Raw genomic sequence first — 19,121 nt, forward strand, 5'->3', positions numbered from 1 at the left:
TCATTAATGGGAAGCCCTCTGCTGGCCAATCTTATGCTGGGCCTCTGTCCGCAGTCGTGCAATCTAGCCCTTCCTCTCCCTCCCTGTCCCCTTCGCGCCCAGGCTTGGTTCCTGTGACATCCAGACTATTAAATGGGGGAGTAACCAAGTTCATGATTCTACAGCAGACGCCACCTACTGTCACTCAGGTTGTCCCGCAGAAGAGTGCCACAAATCCACAGGTGACTGTCGCGACGCAGAATAATACACACAGCCGGCCCCCAATTCTGTCCTCTCAGAAGATGACAACTTCAGAACAGTCTCTTTTAAACACGCAACCCCCCGCCTCCCCATCACCTGTCAGACCCCTACCACCTATATTAATGGCTGTTCCCAACATAGCTGTCAGATCAGGGACAAACAGTGCCTTAGGTCAGGGGACAAACCAGCCCCCGGGACATCGTTGTACCCCTGCATCTGTCCCCGTTAGTGCCACTAACAAAACTCCAGCTACTGTAGCCTCTCAGTCTGTGTCTCCACTAATGCCCCCCCTGAATATCGTGGCCCTGTTTAAGAACGACAGCCGGGAGGTGGCCCTGATGAAGCGTATGAACGCAGGCTGGCGCTCCAAGGCCCCTTACCCCTGCAGGCAGTGCGGCGCCGTCTCACGGCAGCCCTCCCTCATCATCAGCCACCGCTACCTCCACCGAGGCCGCCGCTCACACCGCTGCCAGTGTGGCCGCGCCTTCAAGCACCGGCTGCACCTCCTGCGGCACTGCATGCAACACGCGGAGGCCACTAGCTACATCTGTGTCAGCTGTGGGGAAACATTCACAGGAGCGAAACTCTTAGCTGAGCACATGAAGGGCAATTCAAGGAAATCCCTTTCTTCTGGATGTTCTTGGAAACACAGAGGCAGGAGGAAGTGTAGCATGCCCTTTTCTTGCGATTGTGGACAACTCTTTTTAAGGCCTTCTGCTTATATATGGCACCAACTTAAAAACAGGACAAAAGCTAAACACTGGAAGAAGCCCTCAAAATGACAAAGTATTGACACAAGTCTGACTTATTCATGGTTAACAAGTCTTTTGTTGGCTTTCCTGCATTTTGTGTATGAATAACATAAACTGTGTGCAGTTTGTGTGGCTTTATTGTGGTGTTGCATCATACCCCAGAGCAAAATGTTAAGTCAAGAGCGATCTTTCACACATGCCATGTAATTATTGCCATTGTATGTTTGTTTTTTTAATTTATTGTATTACTAGGTTACAAAAGCAAAGCAAAATCACATACGTTTACTCATCAATGGCTTTTAATTAGAAGCATGTCCTGGGTAGTTCTTCACAATGCGTTTTTATCATGTGCAAATAATACACAGTAACAGCTTACTAGAATAGAAATAAACACATAGGGACCCTTTTTCAGCATTGGTTTAAGCTGAAACACTCCAGTTTATCCTCCAGAGAGAGGATTTGTCCAGTTTTAGCCAATATTTCTCACAAAGTGCTTGGTTCACCATGTGGTTTTATGAACATCTTTGACATTAATGTTTCCAATATTATGTAGTTATCTTTTCCTACATGCATATCCACTAGGTGGAGCTGTTTGGTTGCTAAAAGACTAGGTTACAAGGCAACTTCTACCAAAGTTTCTATGTTGTCCTCAGAACAGGTGTAAGCTGTTAACTATGTTCCCCACATACGCATCAGATGACAACAAACTTAATGGATCAAAAAATCTATCAGTTGCAGTTGACAACAATTGAAAAGCATTTACAAGAGCCAAAATAAATGTTTCTTCCCACAGAACATGAGTTGAAGTTTTGTGTTTCTTCTCCTGGATCTCATTCCCCAGTATGGCTCAGTGGGTTAGAAGAGAGCAGAACAGAGAGGACATGCTAGAAAGGAGAGTATATTATAGACAAAATTCAATAAATACAGAAGCTTTGTGAACTAAAGAAAACTGTCTTGTAATACACTGATTCAACTTTGCATTTTCCAAGGAAACAGATGATTAACCGTTGAGCTTTATGCTTGTGAGAAGGAGAATTTGAGAGAAACTGTATTAAAACTGACTGCTGACACTGTAAAACATTGCAAGAAATTTACTTTCCTTAAAAATATCTCTTATTCCACAGGAATAAGGCAATAATGGATCCCTCAATTAAACTTTGCAAAATCTCAGAATGAAGAAATCATCCAAAGTAACTCAATCAGCTGTTAAACAGTATGCCGCAGAGCTTTTGATAATGTGGACCACAAGGCCCTCCACAGCCCTTGTTTGAGATTGTTAATGCACCTCTTTGTGCATAGTCATAAATACAGCTGTTAAAACACAATGGGCTTGTCACAATATATTATGACTCTGCCGTAGTAAAAGGAAGTCATTTCTTTATGATTTTACAATTATGAGTCATTCTGCAGTCCACTCAGCGCTGGGTCTGAAGATGAGATCTCTAGTAGGTGTGCCAGTCCTCCAAGTGGTGCAGCAGGCCAAGAGTTTAGAGCAGCTTTGGGAGGAGAGGATTACCATCCCATTTTCATGGATACTGTAGACAATTACACCGAGGCCTATCATATATCTCCAGTCTCTGACAAATCCATATAACCACGTCACCTGTAAAAAAAAAAAAAAAAAAAATCGTAATCTTAGGACTAATAATCAATGCGCTGGATTTATAGCACACTTGCCCCGTTACAGTTTTGACAGCACAATTGAGGTCTAAAACATGCCCTGCACGGTGTTATTGTTGTTACCAGATCTGGGGAGCGTCACTGCACGTTGTGAGTTATGTTTACGCTACCTGATCTCTGGGCTGCGGTGCCGTAGGACCTGAGACAGCAGCTCAGAGGTTTGTTGGAAGCAGCGGTTCAGCTCGTCCAGCTTCTGCTCCATGGAGAGGATTCGCTGCTCCAGCTCCCGATACGAGTTGTTCCAATTGGCACTCAGGTCGCACATGATCATCTGCATCTGTTATCAGTAACACAGTACACAGATTATGTTAATTAAAAAAAACAAAAAAAACGAATTTCACTCTTTTCTGTGCACACAAATTTCAAAGCCATGTTGCAGATTTACAGATCTTAATGATTTTTTCCACAGAAATCAATCAAGACATATATATTTTAAAATGCAGAAATTATTCCATTATTGTGTCAAACTGCCTCTCGCTTGCTAGGTAATGTCTTTATCATGTTTTTATTCCATGAGGAAAAGTGGCCTGGCCCTATGAATTCCTGACACAAACGAATCCTGAGACATTTTATGGAGTTTTTTTTTTTTAACAGGCATTTTATGTGTCTGAACACCTAGTGATAAATAGTAGAAGCTGTAATGTACTGGATAATAGTCTGTATAAGTGGTGAGTGTTTTTAAAGGGATCTTGGTAATCTTGTTGGGCATTAACCTTTCCAGTGCAAAATGTACAAAATGTTGCAGTGATAGCTGCAATTTACCTTGGGGAGGTCTACCATCTCACTGGCGTAATCTCTCAGTTTTCTTTGTTTGAGCCGCAAGTGCCGAAATCTGTGCAGAAGGAGACAAAGGTTTGACAAATCTCAGTCATGTGGAATGATTTTGAACATAATAGCATTTTTCCAAATGTTACATCAAAACAGAGATTGAGAGACAAGTCACAGTAATCCACTCTTGTCAATTAATATATTAGTGCAAGACCATTTTTTCATTAAGTGCCTGGCTACTAGGGAGGATCCAGTTTTTGGGTGAACACAACACTTGCACTAACAACCGCAGAATCCCTCGCTTGTGGAGGAATATGCCTACAGTTAGGTGTGCATGATAGTACTCAACATGCAGGAGTCATGCTGTGGATGTTAAATTGCTAGAATTGCTCCATTTCTAGAAGGTTCTTGACATTTAGGGGTGAAAAAGCGCTAAATTTAGTACCTAAGATGGATGAAACCATAAGGCCCCCACCCCACCCCAGAAAAAGAACAATATTGCAGGGAACTTCCATCAAGTAACTCCCATCAGTCTCTGGGCACTATACTGCATTTTAGAGCCAAGAAATCTAAGGTATCAATGCTATGAAGGTAGTGTCGACTAGTCTCTTAATGGTTTGGTGTTTTTATTACCAAGGTGTGGAAGTGCCTCCCATTCTGACTTTCCACAGTGTATTTATTTATAGTGGTTCTGCACAGTGTAAAACAGGAAGCACAATCCCTCCACCCATGCTGACACACACACACACACACACACACACACACACACACATAATCCTGTTGTCTGGATAATGAACCGTACAATCACACCTCTGGGCTTCCTGTCTTGTGTAATCCACTTGTTCTTAGATGAGGAGGTCCAGCTGAATAACAAGGATAAGAAACAATTGAAGTGGAGAAGGTGAGCCCTTCCAAGTGTTTGAGCTACCTGAATATAAGTTTCTCATTCTAATGAATTTCAACTCCATTTGTTCGGGTTGTTTCACTCATTTTGAAATGCTAAAAAAAGATTTCAGTTCAGTTCCTTGTTCCTTGATTTCGATATGTTTCATGATGAGTTTCTTGAATCTTGGAGATGTCACAAATAAATACTAACAAACAGTCATTTAATTAGTTATTTGTCAATGGGTGGACATATTGACTTGATGGATGTCTGAGACCTTCACCTAAAATATAATAAAAGGCCCTGCCCATACAAAGGAGGGCAAACAAACAGTCAGACACGTAACCTAAATTTGCCATTGTAAACTGTGACTCCATGGTTCAGCATGTTGAGAGTGAGTTAATGACCCGTAAAATACACATACAATGCACACAAACACCCACCCACCTGGATCCCTCACCCATACACATAGACATCCTGTCTGTGGGTGTAATTTGTGATAACTCACACTCTGATGGCCTCCAGAAGGCATCTCTGGTGTCTCCGGTGCTCCCCGCTGTTGCCCTTCGTCAGGTTTGTGCGGTGCAGGAGCCAACATTCCCTAAGCACATTAGCAGCAGCATGGCGGATCTAGTAAAGAGACATCAACATCAACACTCAATCAATCAAACATGTGAGGTTCCAACGCCAGAAACATGGTGATAACACTGTCATGATACAATCAATCACGCCTGGAAGCTTGATTGGTTGAAACACACCGCTCTTGACATATTTTGTGCATAGAACCCGATTCATATCAATCATTTCAAAACAGGAAGTAAGAGCATGACTCATCACACGCAGCTGATTAAATCCAGAGATTCAGTCATTCGTGTTGAAACCCATTTGCTCTACAGTTGCTGGTTTCAGATTATACAGAACTAGGTCTTACGGGGACTGAGAGGCTTATTTAGAAGCGTTTGATAGAAATCTATAGGCACATAATCATCACAGTGAGAATAATATTCGAAGATAAGAATAGCCTGTACAGAATATCATTGGCCCATTTGTGGTTCACACATTCCGGGATTTCTTCAGGATCACTTTTTGCACTTTTCCCTTTGATTCTATTAATGTCTGTTTGTCTTCCTGCCCAACACACTGTAACTGCCCTGTGATGATGTCACTCTGGCCCCGTTGTGAGGGTTATTATTAGGGGCTGTCAGTGTCTGCATCCAGATGTCTTCCCTTGTTCCCGTCAGCGTAAATCTGGATCACACCAGACAGCTCAGAAGGATGCACACTCTCTCACACACACACACACACACACACACAGACCAAAACAACCACAAGCAAGATGTAAAGATGCACCCAGTGACAGGATGCAGCCACTGGGAGAAAGGAAATGGTTGTATCCTCCAGTTTGGTGGGAAGCTGTAGCACAGCGAAGAAGCACAAATTCTAGCTTAGATTGTAGAAACTGTATCCAATTTTTACATAATCATGTACATTGCTAATTGTCACAGACATTACATTGGCTTTATGATGGGGTAGTTCTCTGTAAGCTTTTATTTTCACCCATCTCCTTCACAACAATAAGCAAACAGATGAATCCTGCCAAAGGCTGGAGTACAGAGTAACCCCTCTGCACGCCACTTCCCCACACACACACACACACACACACACACACACACACACTCACACACACACATTAGTACAACCAGTTTCCTGTCCATCCCTATGCCGTCCTGAACTGACACAAGTCTCTTTCCTAAAGGGGATATGATTATTTCCTCCGTTTGACGCCTTGCGGAGGCTATAAAGAGATTGGCAGGCCTCATCTCCCTGCCCCTCCAACCCCCCCAGCTCTTTTCCCACACTATCCTGTCCTCTGGTGTGCCCTATTTAAGGAAAAAATAATATTATAAAAAGACTCAAAAACCATAACATGCGTGCAACACGGAAAGTATCGGCGCTTCCACCCTGAAAGCTCTATCCGCTTTATCACCATTTCTTATTTTTCTTGCCACACTGTGGTAACTTTTGATGGGAGGAAGGATGACTGACTGTTTACCACATGTCTTTATGGGAAGTGGCTTTGATTATTAGAAAATGCTGCTCAAATAAGAGTCACCATCAACAGCTCCTATTAGACAACCTTCCAAAGTGAAAATGATACCTGAAAAAAAAATCTATATGTTAGTCTTATATTAAACATTTTTGTCTAGGTTTGTATATAGGGGGAAAAGTATTCCTCAAAGCTAGCACAAGACAGCCTGTGATGTCATCAAGCTGCTCCCTTCTGTCTCTGGATAAGAGAGCAGTGTCAATAGGGAAATAGTCTTTGCTCTCTAAATCCTCTAGAGAATATTGTTCACGTTCACAAATATTGATCCAACTGTACAAGCTCACAGGAGTAAGTCTGTTTTATGGTGATTTTCCTTTTAAGGAACATTTACATTAGCTATCAGAGAGTGATGCAAAACTACAGAAAAAGTAGTCATGCATGCACATCCAAAAGTCATACACCTGATGAAGAAAGCTGCATAAATGTTGCAAAGAATAAACCGCAAACTCAGTGAGCAGGCATCCTTTTTTCCCCTCATAGAGTTGTCCATAAGACCAGTGTTTCCATATCTTAACAATTCTGAATGAAAACCTTTAAAATTATCATATATTATAGGTATGCTGTATAACTAATGTATTGCTCTTACCCTTTTAGAGATCTGGATGTCCAACATGAAGAAGTGCACATGTTTCTCTCCTTTGTTCAAGGCCAGCTTCTTGGTCATAACCGCCACCAACATGGCAGTGCAGGCTACACCCTAAAACCAAACACACACAGCCGTTGTTATGGTTACTGATACTTTTACCATCCGCCGGTCTGCTCTACAGTTTCTCAGTGATAATGTAAGCACTCAAGATCGATACTGTATTTCCACTCACTCACGACACACAACAATAGACTGAAACGTGACATGCAAAGGAATTCATCCAGCAGATATTTTGGGAAAATACCACAATATAACAGATACTGTGGCAGAACTCAAGAGAAGCTGATGTTAATCTGGCTTGTTTTCACAGTCTGATTTTAAGGCTGTCCCTGCAGTCTTTTCTAAATCCTCTACAGTATGCCTTGTGTCTTGTGCTCCACCATTCTCCTTGAGGGAAAGCACTTATTCAAAAGCTGAATGTTGATCTTAATACCTCATATGGTTTCTTCCAATAAATCAAAGTTATGTTTAGACAGAGTTCAATGGTTAAACATAGGCCTCTGTGGCACTGCTATAATAGTGTGGGTTTCCTCTGAGAATAGCCTTGTGCTATTGCTGGACAGGGAACTGCAGAATGATGATGAATATTCAGATATCCCACAGAGTGAATCACAACAACAAGACAAGGTCATAGGACACACAGACAAAGCACTGCCTGACCATTTCCACCAGAGATAACAGATAACAGATAACCTGCGTGCGGAAATTAAGTTCAGAGGTCAGTCTTTACCTGTTGTCCTCTTTGCGGCTTGCATTAGTTAAACAGAAAGAGAGGGAAACAGAGAGAGATATCAAGCATGTGCCTAAGAAAGCTAACACCCATTTGGATCAATCTATCACAAATTATTCTATTCCATGAGTTTGAAGAGTGATTTTTTTTATGCTCCTTAATGTCGACCAGCCACTGAATGTGAATCCACTCCTGAGTAATCTGTGAAACCTGGGAGGTACAAAATCCTTCCCGGGATCCATCCACACACACTGATAGGAAGTGGACAGCGTTGTCAACACAGCTGGAAACTGAGTTACGGCCGGAGTCAGGCTGAGGCTGAGTAGAAGTGCTGATCATGGGGATTCTCAGCCATACTACAGGTGTGAGCATCTCTCCGCTCACTGGCTCACAGAACTGCCCTGTTGGGAGTAGGAAAACTTTTTTTTTTTTCCATATCATGGGCACAGGTTGGCACACCCTCCTGTTGTAGTGGTGCCAAAGGCTATAAACCACCTAAAAATGGATATGGTGGAAAGTTTTCCCTTTTAAGGGGGAAAGCTTATAAAAACAAGGGGAGATGGAGAAAAGAGAGGAGGAAAGGATTATTTTCCACTGTGTCATAGAGGTGTCTCGACCTGACTCGTGCCCACCTCCTGCACCATTGTGGTGACTCTTATCTGCTCAGACCAGAAATGAATGCAGCATACCGGCCTATTCACACACTCAGCCACTGCTCGCTCTCAGTGCCTTCTTTTTTTTATCTAACTTTACCTCTCTGTGTTCATCTCACAAGCACTCAATATGACTCATTCTCCTCATTCTCAGTATCACTTCCACATCCCTTTAATCCTTCTCTGTCACTCTCTGTCTGACTCCTCATTTCACCCAGACTTTCAATCTCAACCCTGGTTATTCTACTACTATGCTGAATTTTCTCTTCCTTTAATAGCAAAGGCAGCATTTTGAAAGTTTAATTTAACTTTAATTTGGCTTAGACACAGCCATATGTTACGATGGTGTAATGGGTGTAACCAAAGCATTTGAATTTTAGACTAAATAAATCTTCATCAAGGACTGTAGTGGTTAAAGGTTAATTTCTTTCTTTTAGGTTATGAATGAGATGAAACTGGAATGAACGGTTTGATTCTTTGTAAATCACTACGCAAAAATAAGCAAAATGCAGCCACTGTCATAATGTTTTACAATGCATAGTCATATTGCCAACTTAAATCAACATCACAGCACTTTATTTTAGGCTAAATGGTGATTATTTATTTAATTTATTCATTCCCTTTGACTCCCATTCATTTAGTATTAACAGTGGCTAAATTTTGTTTATGTTTGTGTGGTTATTATATTATTACCCATTTCACAATGTCTTCACAATTTATGATAAGAGCAGAAAGTCAGTGAGCCCAGTAAAATAATGTCATCACTCAGCAGAAGGATCCTACGGTTTGTTAAAATGGTGCATGCAGACTGCAAAACACCCGAGGAATGCTGATAGTATCCCTCCCTGTGCCTTTTCTCATGCATTTTGTGGTGTGAGAGAGCGCCTGGTACTGCCAAGGTCCCAGTGAAACACCTTACATTAATTTACAACTGTTATCTAAATCACAGGCGCAAGAAAAGGCATTCTAGCCTGTCAGCACCACTTGGGTGTATGGTAACACCTGGACAGAGAGGCAAATGTGGCCATGGCAACTAACAGAACGGAACAGAGCAGAACAGAACAGAATATTCTGTTGAGGTATTTGTGTAGGTTTTTAAAAATCTAGTAATCCACACAGGGAAGTGTGGGGGGTAAAAAGAAATGGGAACAAATACATAAAGGGAACAAAGACAAGAGAGAAAGACTGGTGTTGTGATAGGTGATACAGTAGGTAAACAATGACAACATTACTGTGTACAGCATCCTCTCTAGAATTCAGTTCCTTGAGCCTGGTTAACTAAGCATCAAAGTGATTATTTATCTTATGTGTTTAACACATTACTGCTTTCCTGGCTAAATCAATTTCTGATAATAACGGTAGCGAAAACAACCACTTCAGATCTAATCTCCTCCTCCACAATAACCAGCTAGCTCAAGGACTATAAGAATGCACAGTAGAAACTAGTATAGTGCATTGCAGCAGTGCATGCATGTTGTATCAGTCTAGTACTTATACAACACTGCTGTTTAAAGCTTTGTATTTTGTAAAGAACCTAATGAGAAACAGAATTACATTGCTGAGCAAAAATGTTATTACATTCTCCAGTTTCTCTAATGGTACATTATTTCCCCAAGCAACCCATCCCAGTTACCATGACTCCGGTGAAGAGGCACACTGCTTTGCCACAGCTGGTGTTGGGCGACACGTCCCCATAGCCCACTGTGAGAAAGGTGATGGCTATGAGCCACAGAGCGGTGTCCATGTGGCTTGTTGCTGTCCCGGTCTGCCTGCAGGGGGTGAGAGAGAGCGGGACTCAGTCAGGCAATGTCCTACCGAAGTACATTGTCTCAGATAAAACAATAAACTTATCACCCATTCCCTGACCACATCAGTCTCAATGACAAAGGCAGGGTGTGTTAACCAGACTGCGTAATCAGTGTTGGTACTCAACAGTACCAAGGAACTCAGCAGGTGGCAGGTAGCACTGTAAACTGAAACCCAACAATATTCCAATGTACACTTGGCAGAAACATAACCACCCACGCAAAAGGTCATTCAATATATCTGTTATCTGCCTTCTGGAAGTGGTAATCTACCATGGAAAATGACTGTGGTAATAAAGGAAATTTAACACTCAATGTGAAAACATTCTGTAGTCTTGTCAGTTATTAGTTCTTTCATCGCCTTTGACAAATCAAAACATACAAGACTGAGACATGTGAAAGTGAAGGCAAAACCTCCCATTAAGGTTCAAATGAACAAATGATGTCACACTGTCCAAACAGCCTGTAGAGGAATGTGATTGATGTTAAGTTGGCTCACATTAAAGAGCAATTTGTTAGAGTAACAAAATAGAAAATGATGATCATTAAATCAGTTATTGGAAATCCATTCCAAATAGGAAAGTCAAATTGACCATCAAGGCTTGAGGGGGAATGTAAAATTGCCAAGCCTGTTTTTTAATGTGTGGGGTGGGTGGAGGTTGGTAATGGACAGATCTGCAGTGTGTGTGTGTGTGTGTGTGTGTGCGCGCGCGCGCATGTGTGTGTCGGCATGTGTGAAAGAGAAGGAGAGAGAGAGAATTGTATTTACATAACAGAAAAAAACCAGGGAAATCTATCCAAAAACATTATTCGCTTAATGTTATTGTTTTAATGATATTTGATTTTTGGAACTGCTACCGACCAAATGGAGTTGAAATTCTTGTCGCGGCTTTATGACAAACAACTCAGAGTGGGCTGAACACTCCATGGTTTATGTTATATATATATTTAACATGATGCAATATTCACAAATGAGTACTTTGAAACACCATTCAGAACGTTTTTGTCTACTGCATCAGACATCAAGATTCCAAAGTTCTGTTTTTCATCTATTTTGTACAAAAGCCTCCCATAACTGAGATTACTGGCAAAGTCTTCCATTGAAACAAACAACAAAAAACTTGGACTGCTCAGTTTAATTTGTTTGTATAGCCTGTACTTATTCTTTGTAATAAGAATTCACTAGTATATGTGCATTGGCCAATTACACATTTGTCCAATCAGTGGTAAATGGGTGTAGTTCAAGTATAGAATGATCCTTACTCACAATTGCGGAAATGATGCAGACGATGTTTAGGTGTCACTGAAAATAATGGGCAGAGTGTTTGCTTGAGGGAGGCAAACAACTTACATTCTTCTCACAGTTGCTTTCTTTTAACAGTGAGTCCAGTCAATATTTGTTGAACATGAACAGCTCTCTCCTAAAACTTGAAATGACAGAACCAAGATTCTTGTCTGAGATGTGATGGAGAGTCTTGAGCTGCTTCACTAATAATAAAAGAGTGTTTAGTTGAGCTTTTACACACAAATGAACTTTATTTCATAGTTCTGCTAACAGTTCTGAACCAGAACATATACCATATCACTGAAAAGTCATCCTGAGGAATACTGTCCACAAATTTGCTTTCCTTTGCCGTTTGTCTGGTCATATGAATAGTATTTGTGAATTCTGTTTTAGATTTTCCCTTAACAGTTTAGCAGGTTTTTTTTATTAACATGAACAGTCAACCCCCAAGGTCTGCTACTTATTTGTGAAAATATTATGGAATAATACAATGTTAATATTATAGTTAGTTTTCATTTTGATCAGAAATGACTTGATTACTTTGCTAGCGGCTTGACTTTTTTTGATTAATCCATCGTTATTCATTATATACATGTAGTGCTGCACCATACCTCTCACACAGGGTAAGCATCCAGGACGCAATGAGCCAGAAGAAGAGGATGAAGACCAGTAGCGTGCGTGCCGGGTATTTGTTCATCAGTACCTTGAGAACAAAGCGGAAGGTGAAGTTGATGTTGTTGAGCGAGCCGATGCTCCTGTAGGAGGCACTCAGCAGCACTTTGCTGTGCAGCAGGATGGTTCTGTGCACCAAGTACAGGCGGAGGAACATCAGCATTGACAGCAGCAGCTCCATGTCCACCAGAGCCGTCCCAGGGCATTTTGAAACATCCTGCTGTGCTGAGGAAGAGTTGTTGATGGGGAGGCCCACCTCGCAGTAGGTGCTAACAGGATGGATGGCACAGACCAGCAGCTCCACAGTGATCACCAGAACCTTGTGGCTGGTCATGGCGATGCGCCAGTCCACTTGGTTGTGGTCGATGTTGAACAGCTGAAAGAAGAACGACAGAGAGAGAGCAAGGAGGTTGGATATCAACAAAATATTACTCATATAGGACTGATCATTTCATACAGTGTTAAAGAAATTATCATGGCTAACTAAATGGACCTGGGAAAAATAATAACAGAGACAATATTCATTTAATTTAAAAAATGGAGGCCAAGGCAAATACACACCTTCCTTAGAGATATAAGGTTGAAAATCATAGATATAGGGCTTGTAAGGGAAAGCCATCTTTGATTTAGTAATCTCTGATACTTTGACATGACAAAATAATTTTTTTTTATAAGGAAAATATTCATACACTGGCTTTAATTTCATCTTTCATTTCCCTTGTGATAGTTCAAACTGTTATGACATTATCAGAACATGCCCTTCTCTGTTTTATTACACATTGTTGAAGTGCAATCTATATGAAATGACTTAGTTTTATAAAACCTAAGAGTAAACTGAGTGAATAAATCTGTCTCCATTGACAAAAGTAGATGCAGGGTGGAAGAAAAACAAGGAGACCTTGCATTTATATGTTACACAAAATCAAATCCAATGTTTAACCGGGTCACACAAAAACTAAATTCAAAATGTGGCATTTTAGGACATGCTTGTCCTCCCACTAAACAGCAGATAAACTTGGACATGTTGGGTGCTACATTATTGTTTTTTTGTATCACAAGCACAAAACAAAGAAGCCATCAAAAATAAAATGAAAAGTTCTCTTATACACACCATGTTTGTGTATAGATGTGATGTGGGCAATGTTCCTTAAGTCACTGTGAGAATATTAAAAAACTTTACCTGTTCACCCCCCTCTCTCTACACACCATTCTCATGACTTAAGTTGTCCGAGTTAATTAAGACAGCAAGGGATATGAACGGTATCAATATTCTCTGCATTTTTCCTCGTTTTTGTTGTCTGAGCTGTTCTTGGTGTGATTAAATGTGAAATCATTCCCTGTAAGTGATACAAAAGAAGTGAAGCTACAGTTTGTAGTCAGGCATCATTGAATGTTGCCTGGCTTAACTGGGGTGATCAACTCCACCCTGAACCTTCCCTTCCTTATCTCCACTAAGCACATGCACAGACCCCCTTATCTCAGACACACAGGACCTGAAACCAAACTAAAAACACTGTAGGACAGATGCTGCACTGAACTGACACATGCTGAACTACCTGTCGCATGTCAGAGGCCACTGACCCTCTCTGCACTGGCTTTACACAATGCAACATTTGTGCAATTAGTTTGCAGTTTTAAATCAAACTTACTGTTTTATCTCTATGATGTCACCAAACCCTGAACATTCCAAATGATGATACAAACCCAAATCATGAATTTCATTGGAAGGTCCTCCTACGGAACTCCAACACAACTAAGTAGCACACAACTTAAGTTCTATTCAAGTTGCTTGTATTACTACTATTCACAGTACTCTCTGTACTTGGTGTTCATACTGCACTTTATTGATTACTTACTGGGTGAGGGTGAGGAGTGGCTGAATGATGAGCTGAAGGACTGTTTATTCAGTTTCAGTATGTTCAACCGAAACCCTCGCTGAATGTGGATTGACAAGGCATCGCACGATTAGGCATGTGGAAAAGCATCACAGCTGCAACATTGTGCAAGCTTTTGTGGGCTGAGGTTTTCTCCAGGGGTATTTTGTGTATATAACAAATACATCACAGATAATCAGTGTTTAGGCTATCATCAGTAGACCATGAGCTACTTCTAAAATGAATACCCTCAAGTATCTTTTTCAAAGCATCATTTTAACCAAGTAGAGCTGGAGAAAGGCATGACTATAAAACCCCCGATGCACAAAATATGGCAAGTCAAACCCTGAAGTACAGCAGTTGCACTCAGATGTACATGCACTCACACACACACACACCACAAACACTGTAAAGGCAGCTGAAGTGTTGGAAACAAAGGAGAAAGCCATACTTACCCTGATGTCCTTATAATGGAAAGCTATAATGAGCATCAGGAGACACCCAGTGGACAGGGTGATGGAACAGTTGATGATGATGGCAGTGCTGGAGTCCTGGGAAGGAAGTGGAGAGGGAGATAAGACATAAAAGGAAGTTTATAACAACTCCACTGCAGCCCAGATTTGATTTCTTTCCATGTATCATTCTCCATTAGCAGTGTTTTATGAAATCCCCTGATCTGTTGGGTCTCCTTTGCCTACTGAGGTAATGACAGCTGTAAAATGTGTACCACACACGCGCGCGCACACACACACAGTATGATAAACATGGTTTGCCCTCTCACATGGTTTCACAAGTGGAGGCTAAAACTAACCTGGTCTTAGGCACGTTATAGGCCAGGCCACCCACACCCACAGCTCAGCATCACGACGCAACTGATGTAACGTCGATGGAAGTTTTAACGGGGAGTGATTTTTAATGTGGTTTACAGTTAAAAAGATAATTGCAAACTTTCAAACTTGAGGAAACTTGAGCGTGTAGGTGGTATGGTGTGACGTCCATTGGCAAGGTAGTTGGTTTTCCACAGTTTCTCCCGTAGCATCCACATCATGTCTGTTTTGTCCAGGGCTAATTAGAAGACTCCACAAAAGCTTAACGTTTCACCACATTCCATAACAGAGAGTTCACAACACGTTGCTTGCCGAGATTCTGAAATTGTTTTTGTAACGTTTTCCCGTTGGAAACAGTAATTTCAAGGCCTTTGCAACGACCTAATTTGGGTTAACCTTAACACGGATTGTTTCTCGTAGTCTTGGACGGACAACGAGCGCACCGTCACCAGGAAAGGCCACCCAAGACATGGCAAAACCCACTGAATCCCCTGGAAGACACGGTGGGCCGGTTTGTGAGTAATGCGATAAATAAGAAACAGGTACAAGGCAAAGCGCTATCGCATCCATCTTCTATTTGGTTGTCTATTTTGCAAGTTTGTCAGTCGGTGTGGTTTCATTAGCTTTCACGTGGAATCCTTGCGCTATGGGTAAGCAAAATAACTATTGGCCTGTATCATGTATTCCAATAATACATATTAGGATACCATACAAATATCACAGCAGAACTATACCTTATATACCATAGGAATATTATAGTGATGCCATGGGACAGGGATAGGCAACCGTGTGCCATAGAAGGCCACGAGTGTGCGGGTTTTCATTCCAACCAAACACAACACCATGTTCACTTATTAGCCTACTTCCTCTGGTTGAAGGTGAGCTAATCAGTGAAATCACCTTGTGTAGTCCATGGTTGCCTATTCCTGCCATAGTAGACACAAAATATTAGGATTATGAATACTACAAAGTCACTATAAACTCACTATTGGGTGCCACACAGACACACTATACTCTATAGCCATGGATCTCAATCCTGGTCCTGGGCCTAGAGCAGTGCTGGTTTTCTTTTCTACCTGCTAGTTAATTGCATTCACCTGGTATCCCAGGTGTAAACCAGTCCATAATTAGATGGCTAGAATTAAAACCAGCAGGCTCTGGGTCCTGAGGACCAGGATTGAGAACCACGACCTTATAGGCATATTAGGAATATTTTTGTTTTGGTTAGGGCAGTGATTCTCAACCATGTGCCTTGGTGACCTAAGAGTCTGCAGGTTTTCATTCCAACCAATCACTACAGTGGCTGATTTCACTGTTTAGTCCCTGCTCTCTAGCTGAGGATGTGTTAATAAGTGAATCAGCTGCTGTTGTGTTCGGTTGGAATGAAAACCTGCAGACGCTTGGGTCATGATGGCACATGGTTGAGAACCACTGAGTCAGAGGTATAGAGGGCATCCAAACTATCCACCTGACCCCCTAATGCAAACATCAGGTTTTTTTTTAACATTGTACACCGTGCTAAGTTCTGTTGTTGTTGTACTGATAAAATACTTTGGGCTCTCATTCAGGAAAGTCATAACAGAGGTGCAGAAAAGAGGTCATGAGTTCACATCCAGGTCAAAGTGCACAGGCCTAGCACATAGCTCTGGCACAGCTACATACCCCAGCTCATGACCTAGAAAGTTGGAGTGCCCATTCAAACGCTCTAATTATACACTAAATGATGTGGAAAGATAGCCTGAACTACCGTGAGCAATCTCACTGTAGGGGAAGAAGTGAAATGTGGAAAAACTTTCCATAAATAGCCCCCTTTTCGTGCATAACCATGAAAAGGTATGCTTAAAATATCACTTGGTAGACTGGTGTGATGTTGATAGGCCTACAGCTCAGGCATCTCCAAAATATACTGCAACACACTTGAAATACTTTTCAAGATAATAATGAATACAAATACATGTATTGACCACTGTCAAAATGCTTGTATTGTGTTGAGATAGATCTATGTGTGGCATGTGGTCAAAACCCAGGTCAGTGCACAGAGGAAGAAGATGTCACCACTTGCACTCATGACTTGGACATAACAAGAAGTCTAAAGGAGATGAATGTTGACAATGGTTATATAAGCTATGGTTAAATCAGCAATGCAGTTTCTCCAAAATAATATGCTTTAACTGCGGCAGAGAAAACTTTTCCAGTGCATCAGCATTTCCATGGTACCGAAGCCGATGCCTGTTGTTAGGAATGGACAGACAACACCTGTTCTTGGTTCGTATTTGTAAACTGGAATAGTAATGTAATATACGTGCCAGCGCCGTTAATTTCACTACTAGGCTTCTCCAGGTCCATCTCTTCAACTCTGTGATCACATCAAGCTTATTTTGAAGGTCAGGGTGTTTTTCTATAGGTTGCTCAAAAGGCTTTAGCTGATGCGAGCTAGAAATGTGGGGCTCCTGACACTGTAATCAATCACTGACTTTACAGCATGGAGGTGGTCTGATGTTTTGCGGCATGCATGAGAACTTTTTTCCACATGTGGAACTGGCGTGTGCCGTAGGAAGTCGGGGGAGTTAATAATTTGTTGATTGTGTGGCCTGGCATTGTTATCCACTGAGATCTGCATGTTAATGTCATGAGGCTGTGCTACCAAATGGTGTGTCTGGAAATGGACTAACTAATCAGTAGGTCAGAGAGGTTCAAAGCCCAGGTGCAGATTCTGCTGTTGTGCTGCATGTGGCTCCTGCTGTTTTAAAGAGTCTGCTAATCAAGGAAGTTGTTATGACAACAAATATAGGCAGTTGTGTAAGAAGGTGATTTTCTACACCAATTATGTTAATTCCTATAGTCCATTGTAAAAGTGATTGAATTCTTAATAACCCAACTGCAGCACAAGTAAACAGGCAGTTTACATGTGCTGCAGTTTGAAGCACTTCTCTCTGTATTGGTGTGTGATCTCAGACAAATGTCTCTCTGCTGACCGGGGGGGGGGGCTAAGTTGCTACTTCTCACTAAATTTCTGTCCTGCAGATCAGTTGTCCCTGACAGGTTTTACTTTTACTGCATGATGCAGAGGCTTGCACATGTTGATTATGTTGGTTATTTTATTATTTGGCGATGGGTAGACAAGGGTCAACACTAAAAAGTCTTAACTGGCTGACAACACAAAGTTGTAATGGATTACTGGTGAAACATCCAATGATCCATGTTTGTCATGAGTGGCATGGTAGAGGTTTGCCTCTCACTGACAGAGGCACACTGAGCTTCTTTGTAAAAGTTATTACCAGTGCAGTGGAACATATCACATACACTCAAATTTAAATTAATGTATTATCATACTGTGAATTATAGTAGTCTCTCTCTCTCTCTCTCTCTCTCTCTCTCTCTCTCTCTCTCTCTCTCTCTCTCTCTCTCTCTCTTTCTCTCTAGCTCTCTGTCTGTCTGTCTGTCTCTCTCTCTCTGTCTGTCTGTCTGTGTCTAAATGTAGAGACACAGAAATATTTCGAAGCAATTTATTTGATTTGGTTATCTAGTCATTAATTTCATCTGGTTTCATTCATCTTGCAATCTAATAAAAGTTTTAAACAATTCAGTCATTGGCTAACACTGTAGTTTAGTTGTAAATTTTATGGACCTACCGGTAGATAAACCCTGGGGCACATCTCGGCGTGTATTACCATGAGCAGTATCCCGAGGAGAGCGGTGCCCAAAGCCAACGCGCAAAGGCGCTTTCTATCCTCTAATAAAAACTTTCTGTCTCGCAGTCTGTAGAGGTTGTCTCCCTCAATAGGGGTTATCCGCTTCCCGGGAAGTGACAGAGGCACGGATACCTCTGTCGAGTCCCCGCCGTTTCGATTGATCACCCCATCGCAATTTACACAATCCACTTTGGAGTCGCCATGCAGGCTGCGGCTGGTCATCTCCATCTCCAGAGCGCACACGAGACGGCCGCCGCCGCTCTCCCTGTCGTCCTCTGCTGCTCCGTCCTTCGCCCGTCCGGTCTCCCCTTTGCTTTCCTCCCGAGTTGGGGAAGGCATAGTCCGATGGGCGCACTGTGTACCGGGCCCTTTTCTCGTTCGTCGCTCATCGAAGTAGCGGATTTACCAAACGCTCTCACCTTAACACCCTTACGAACCGGCTTGGCGTGGTTACGCGCACTGATGCCATTTGCGCTGTGGTATGTGCTCTTATTTGCATGGGTTATT

General features: G+C 41.9%; 1 protein-coding gene across 3 annotated transcripts; it reads right to left on the minus strand.

The window, feature by feature from the left end:
- Window positions 1-790: 790 nt before the first annotated feature.
- On the minus strand, window positions 791-19,073 carry kcnn4 (potassium intermediate/small conductance calcium-activated channel, subfamily N, member 4). 3 transcript variants are annotated; one of them, XM_071542715.1, is made up of 9 exons: window positions 18,555-19,073; window positions 14,551-14,646; window positions 12,161-12,597; window positions 10,093-10,228; window positions 7,017-7,127; window positions 4,832-4,953; window positions 3,435-3,504; window positions 2,783-2,949; window positions 791-2,595 (listed from the first exon to the last, which is right to left on the minus strand). In XM_071542715.1, the coding sequence occupies exons 1-9, from the start codon at window positions 18,951-18,953 to the stop codon at window positions 2,592-2,594; spliced, it is 1,542 nt and encodes a 513-aa protein (XP_071398816.1). In that variant the 5' UTR covers window positions 18,954-19,073; the 3' UTR covers window positions 791-2,591. The 3 variants fall into 3 exon arrangements, with proteins under 3 accessions (XP_071398816.1, XP_071398823.1, XP_071398833.1); XM_071542732.1 differs by lacking the exon at window positions 791-2,595 and adding an exon at window positions 4,251-4,303 and having other exon boundaries at window positions 2,816-2,949; XM_071542722.1 differs by lacking the exon at window positions 791-2,595 and having other exon boundaries at window positions 2,779-2,949.
- Between the last annotated feature and the right edge of the window lie 48 nt (window positions 19,074-19,121).

The sequence above is a fragment of the Centroberyx affinis genome, unplaced genomic scaffold (genome assembly GCF_046629955.1).
Source record: "Centroberyx affinis isolate AG114_WGS23_722 - 3 ecotype Tasmania unplaced genomic scaffold, CSIRO-AGI_Caff_v1 ptg000230l_1, whole genome shotgun sequence".
Taxonomy (NCBI): domain Eukaryota; kingdom Metazoa; phylum Chordata; class Actinopteri; order Beryciformes; family Berycidae; genus Centroberyx; species Centroberyx affinis.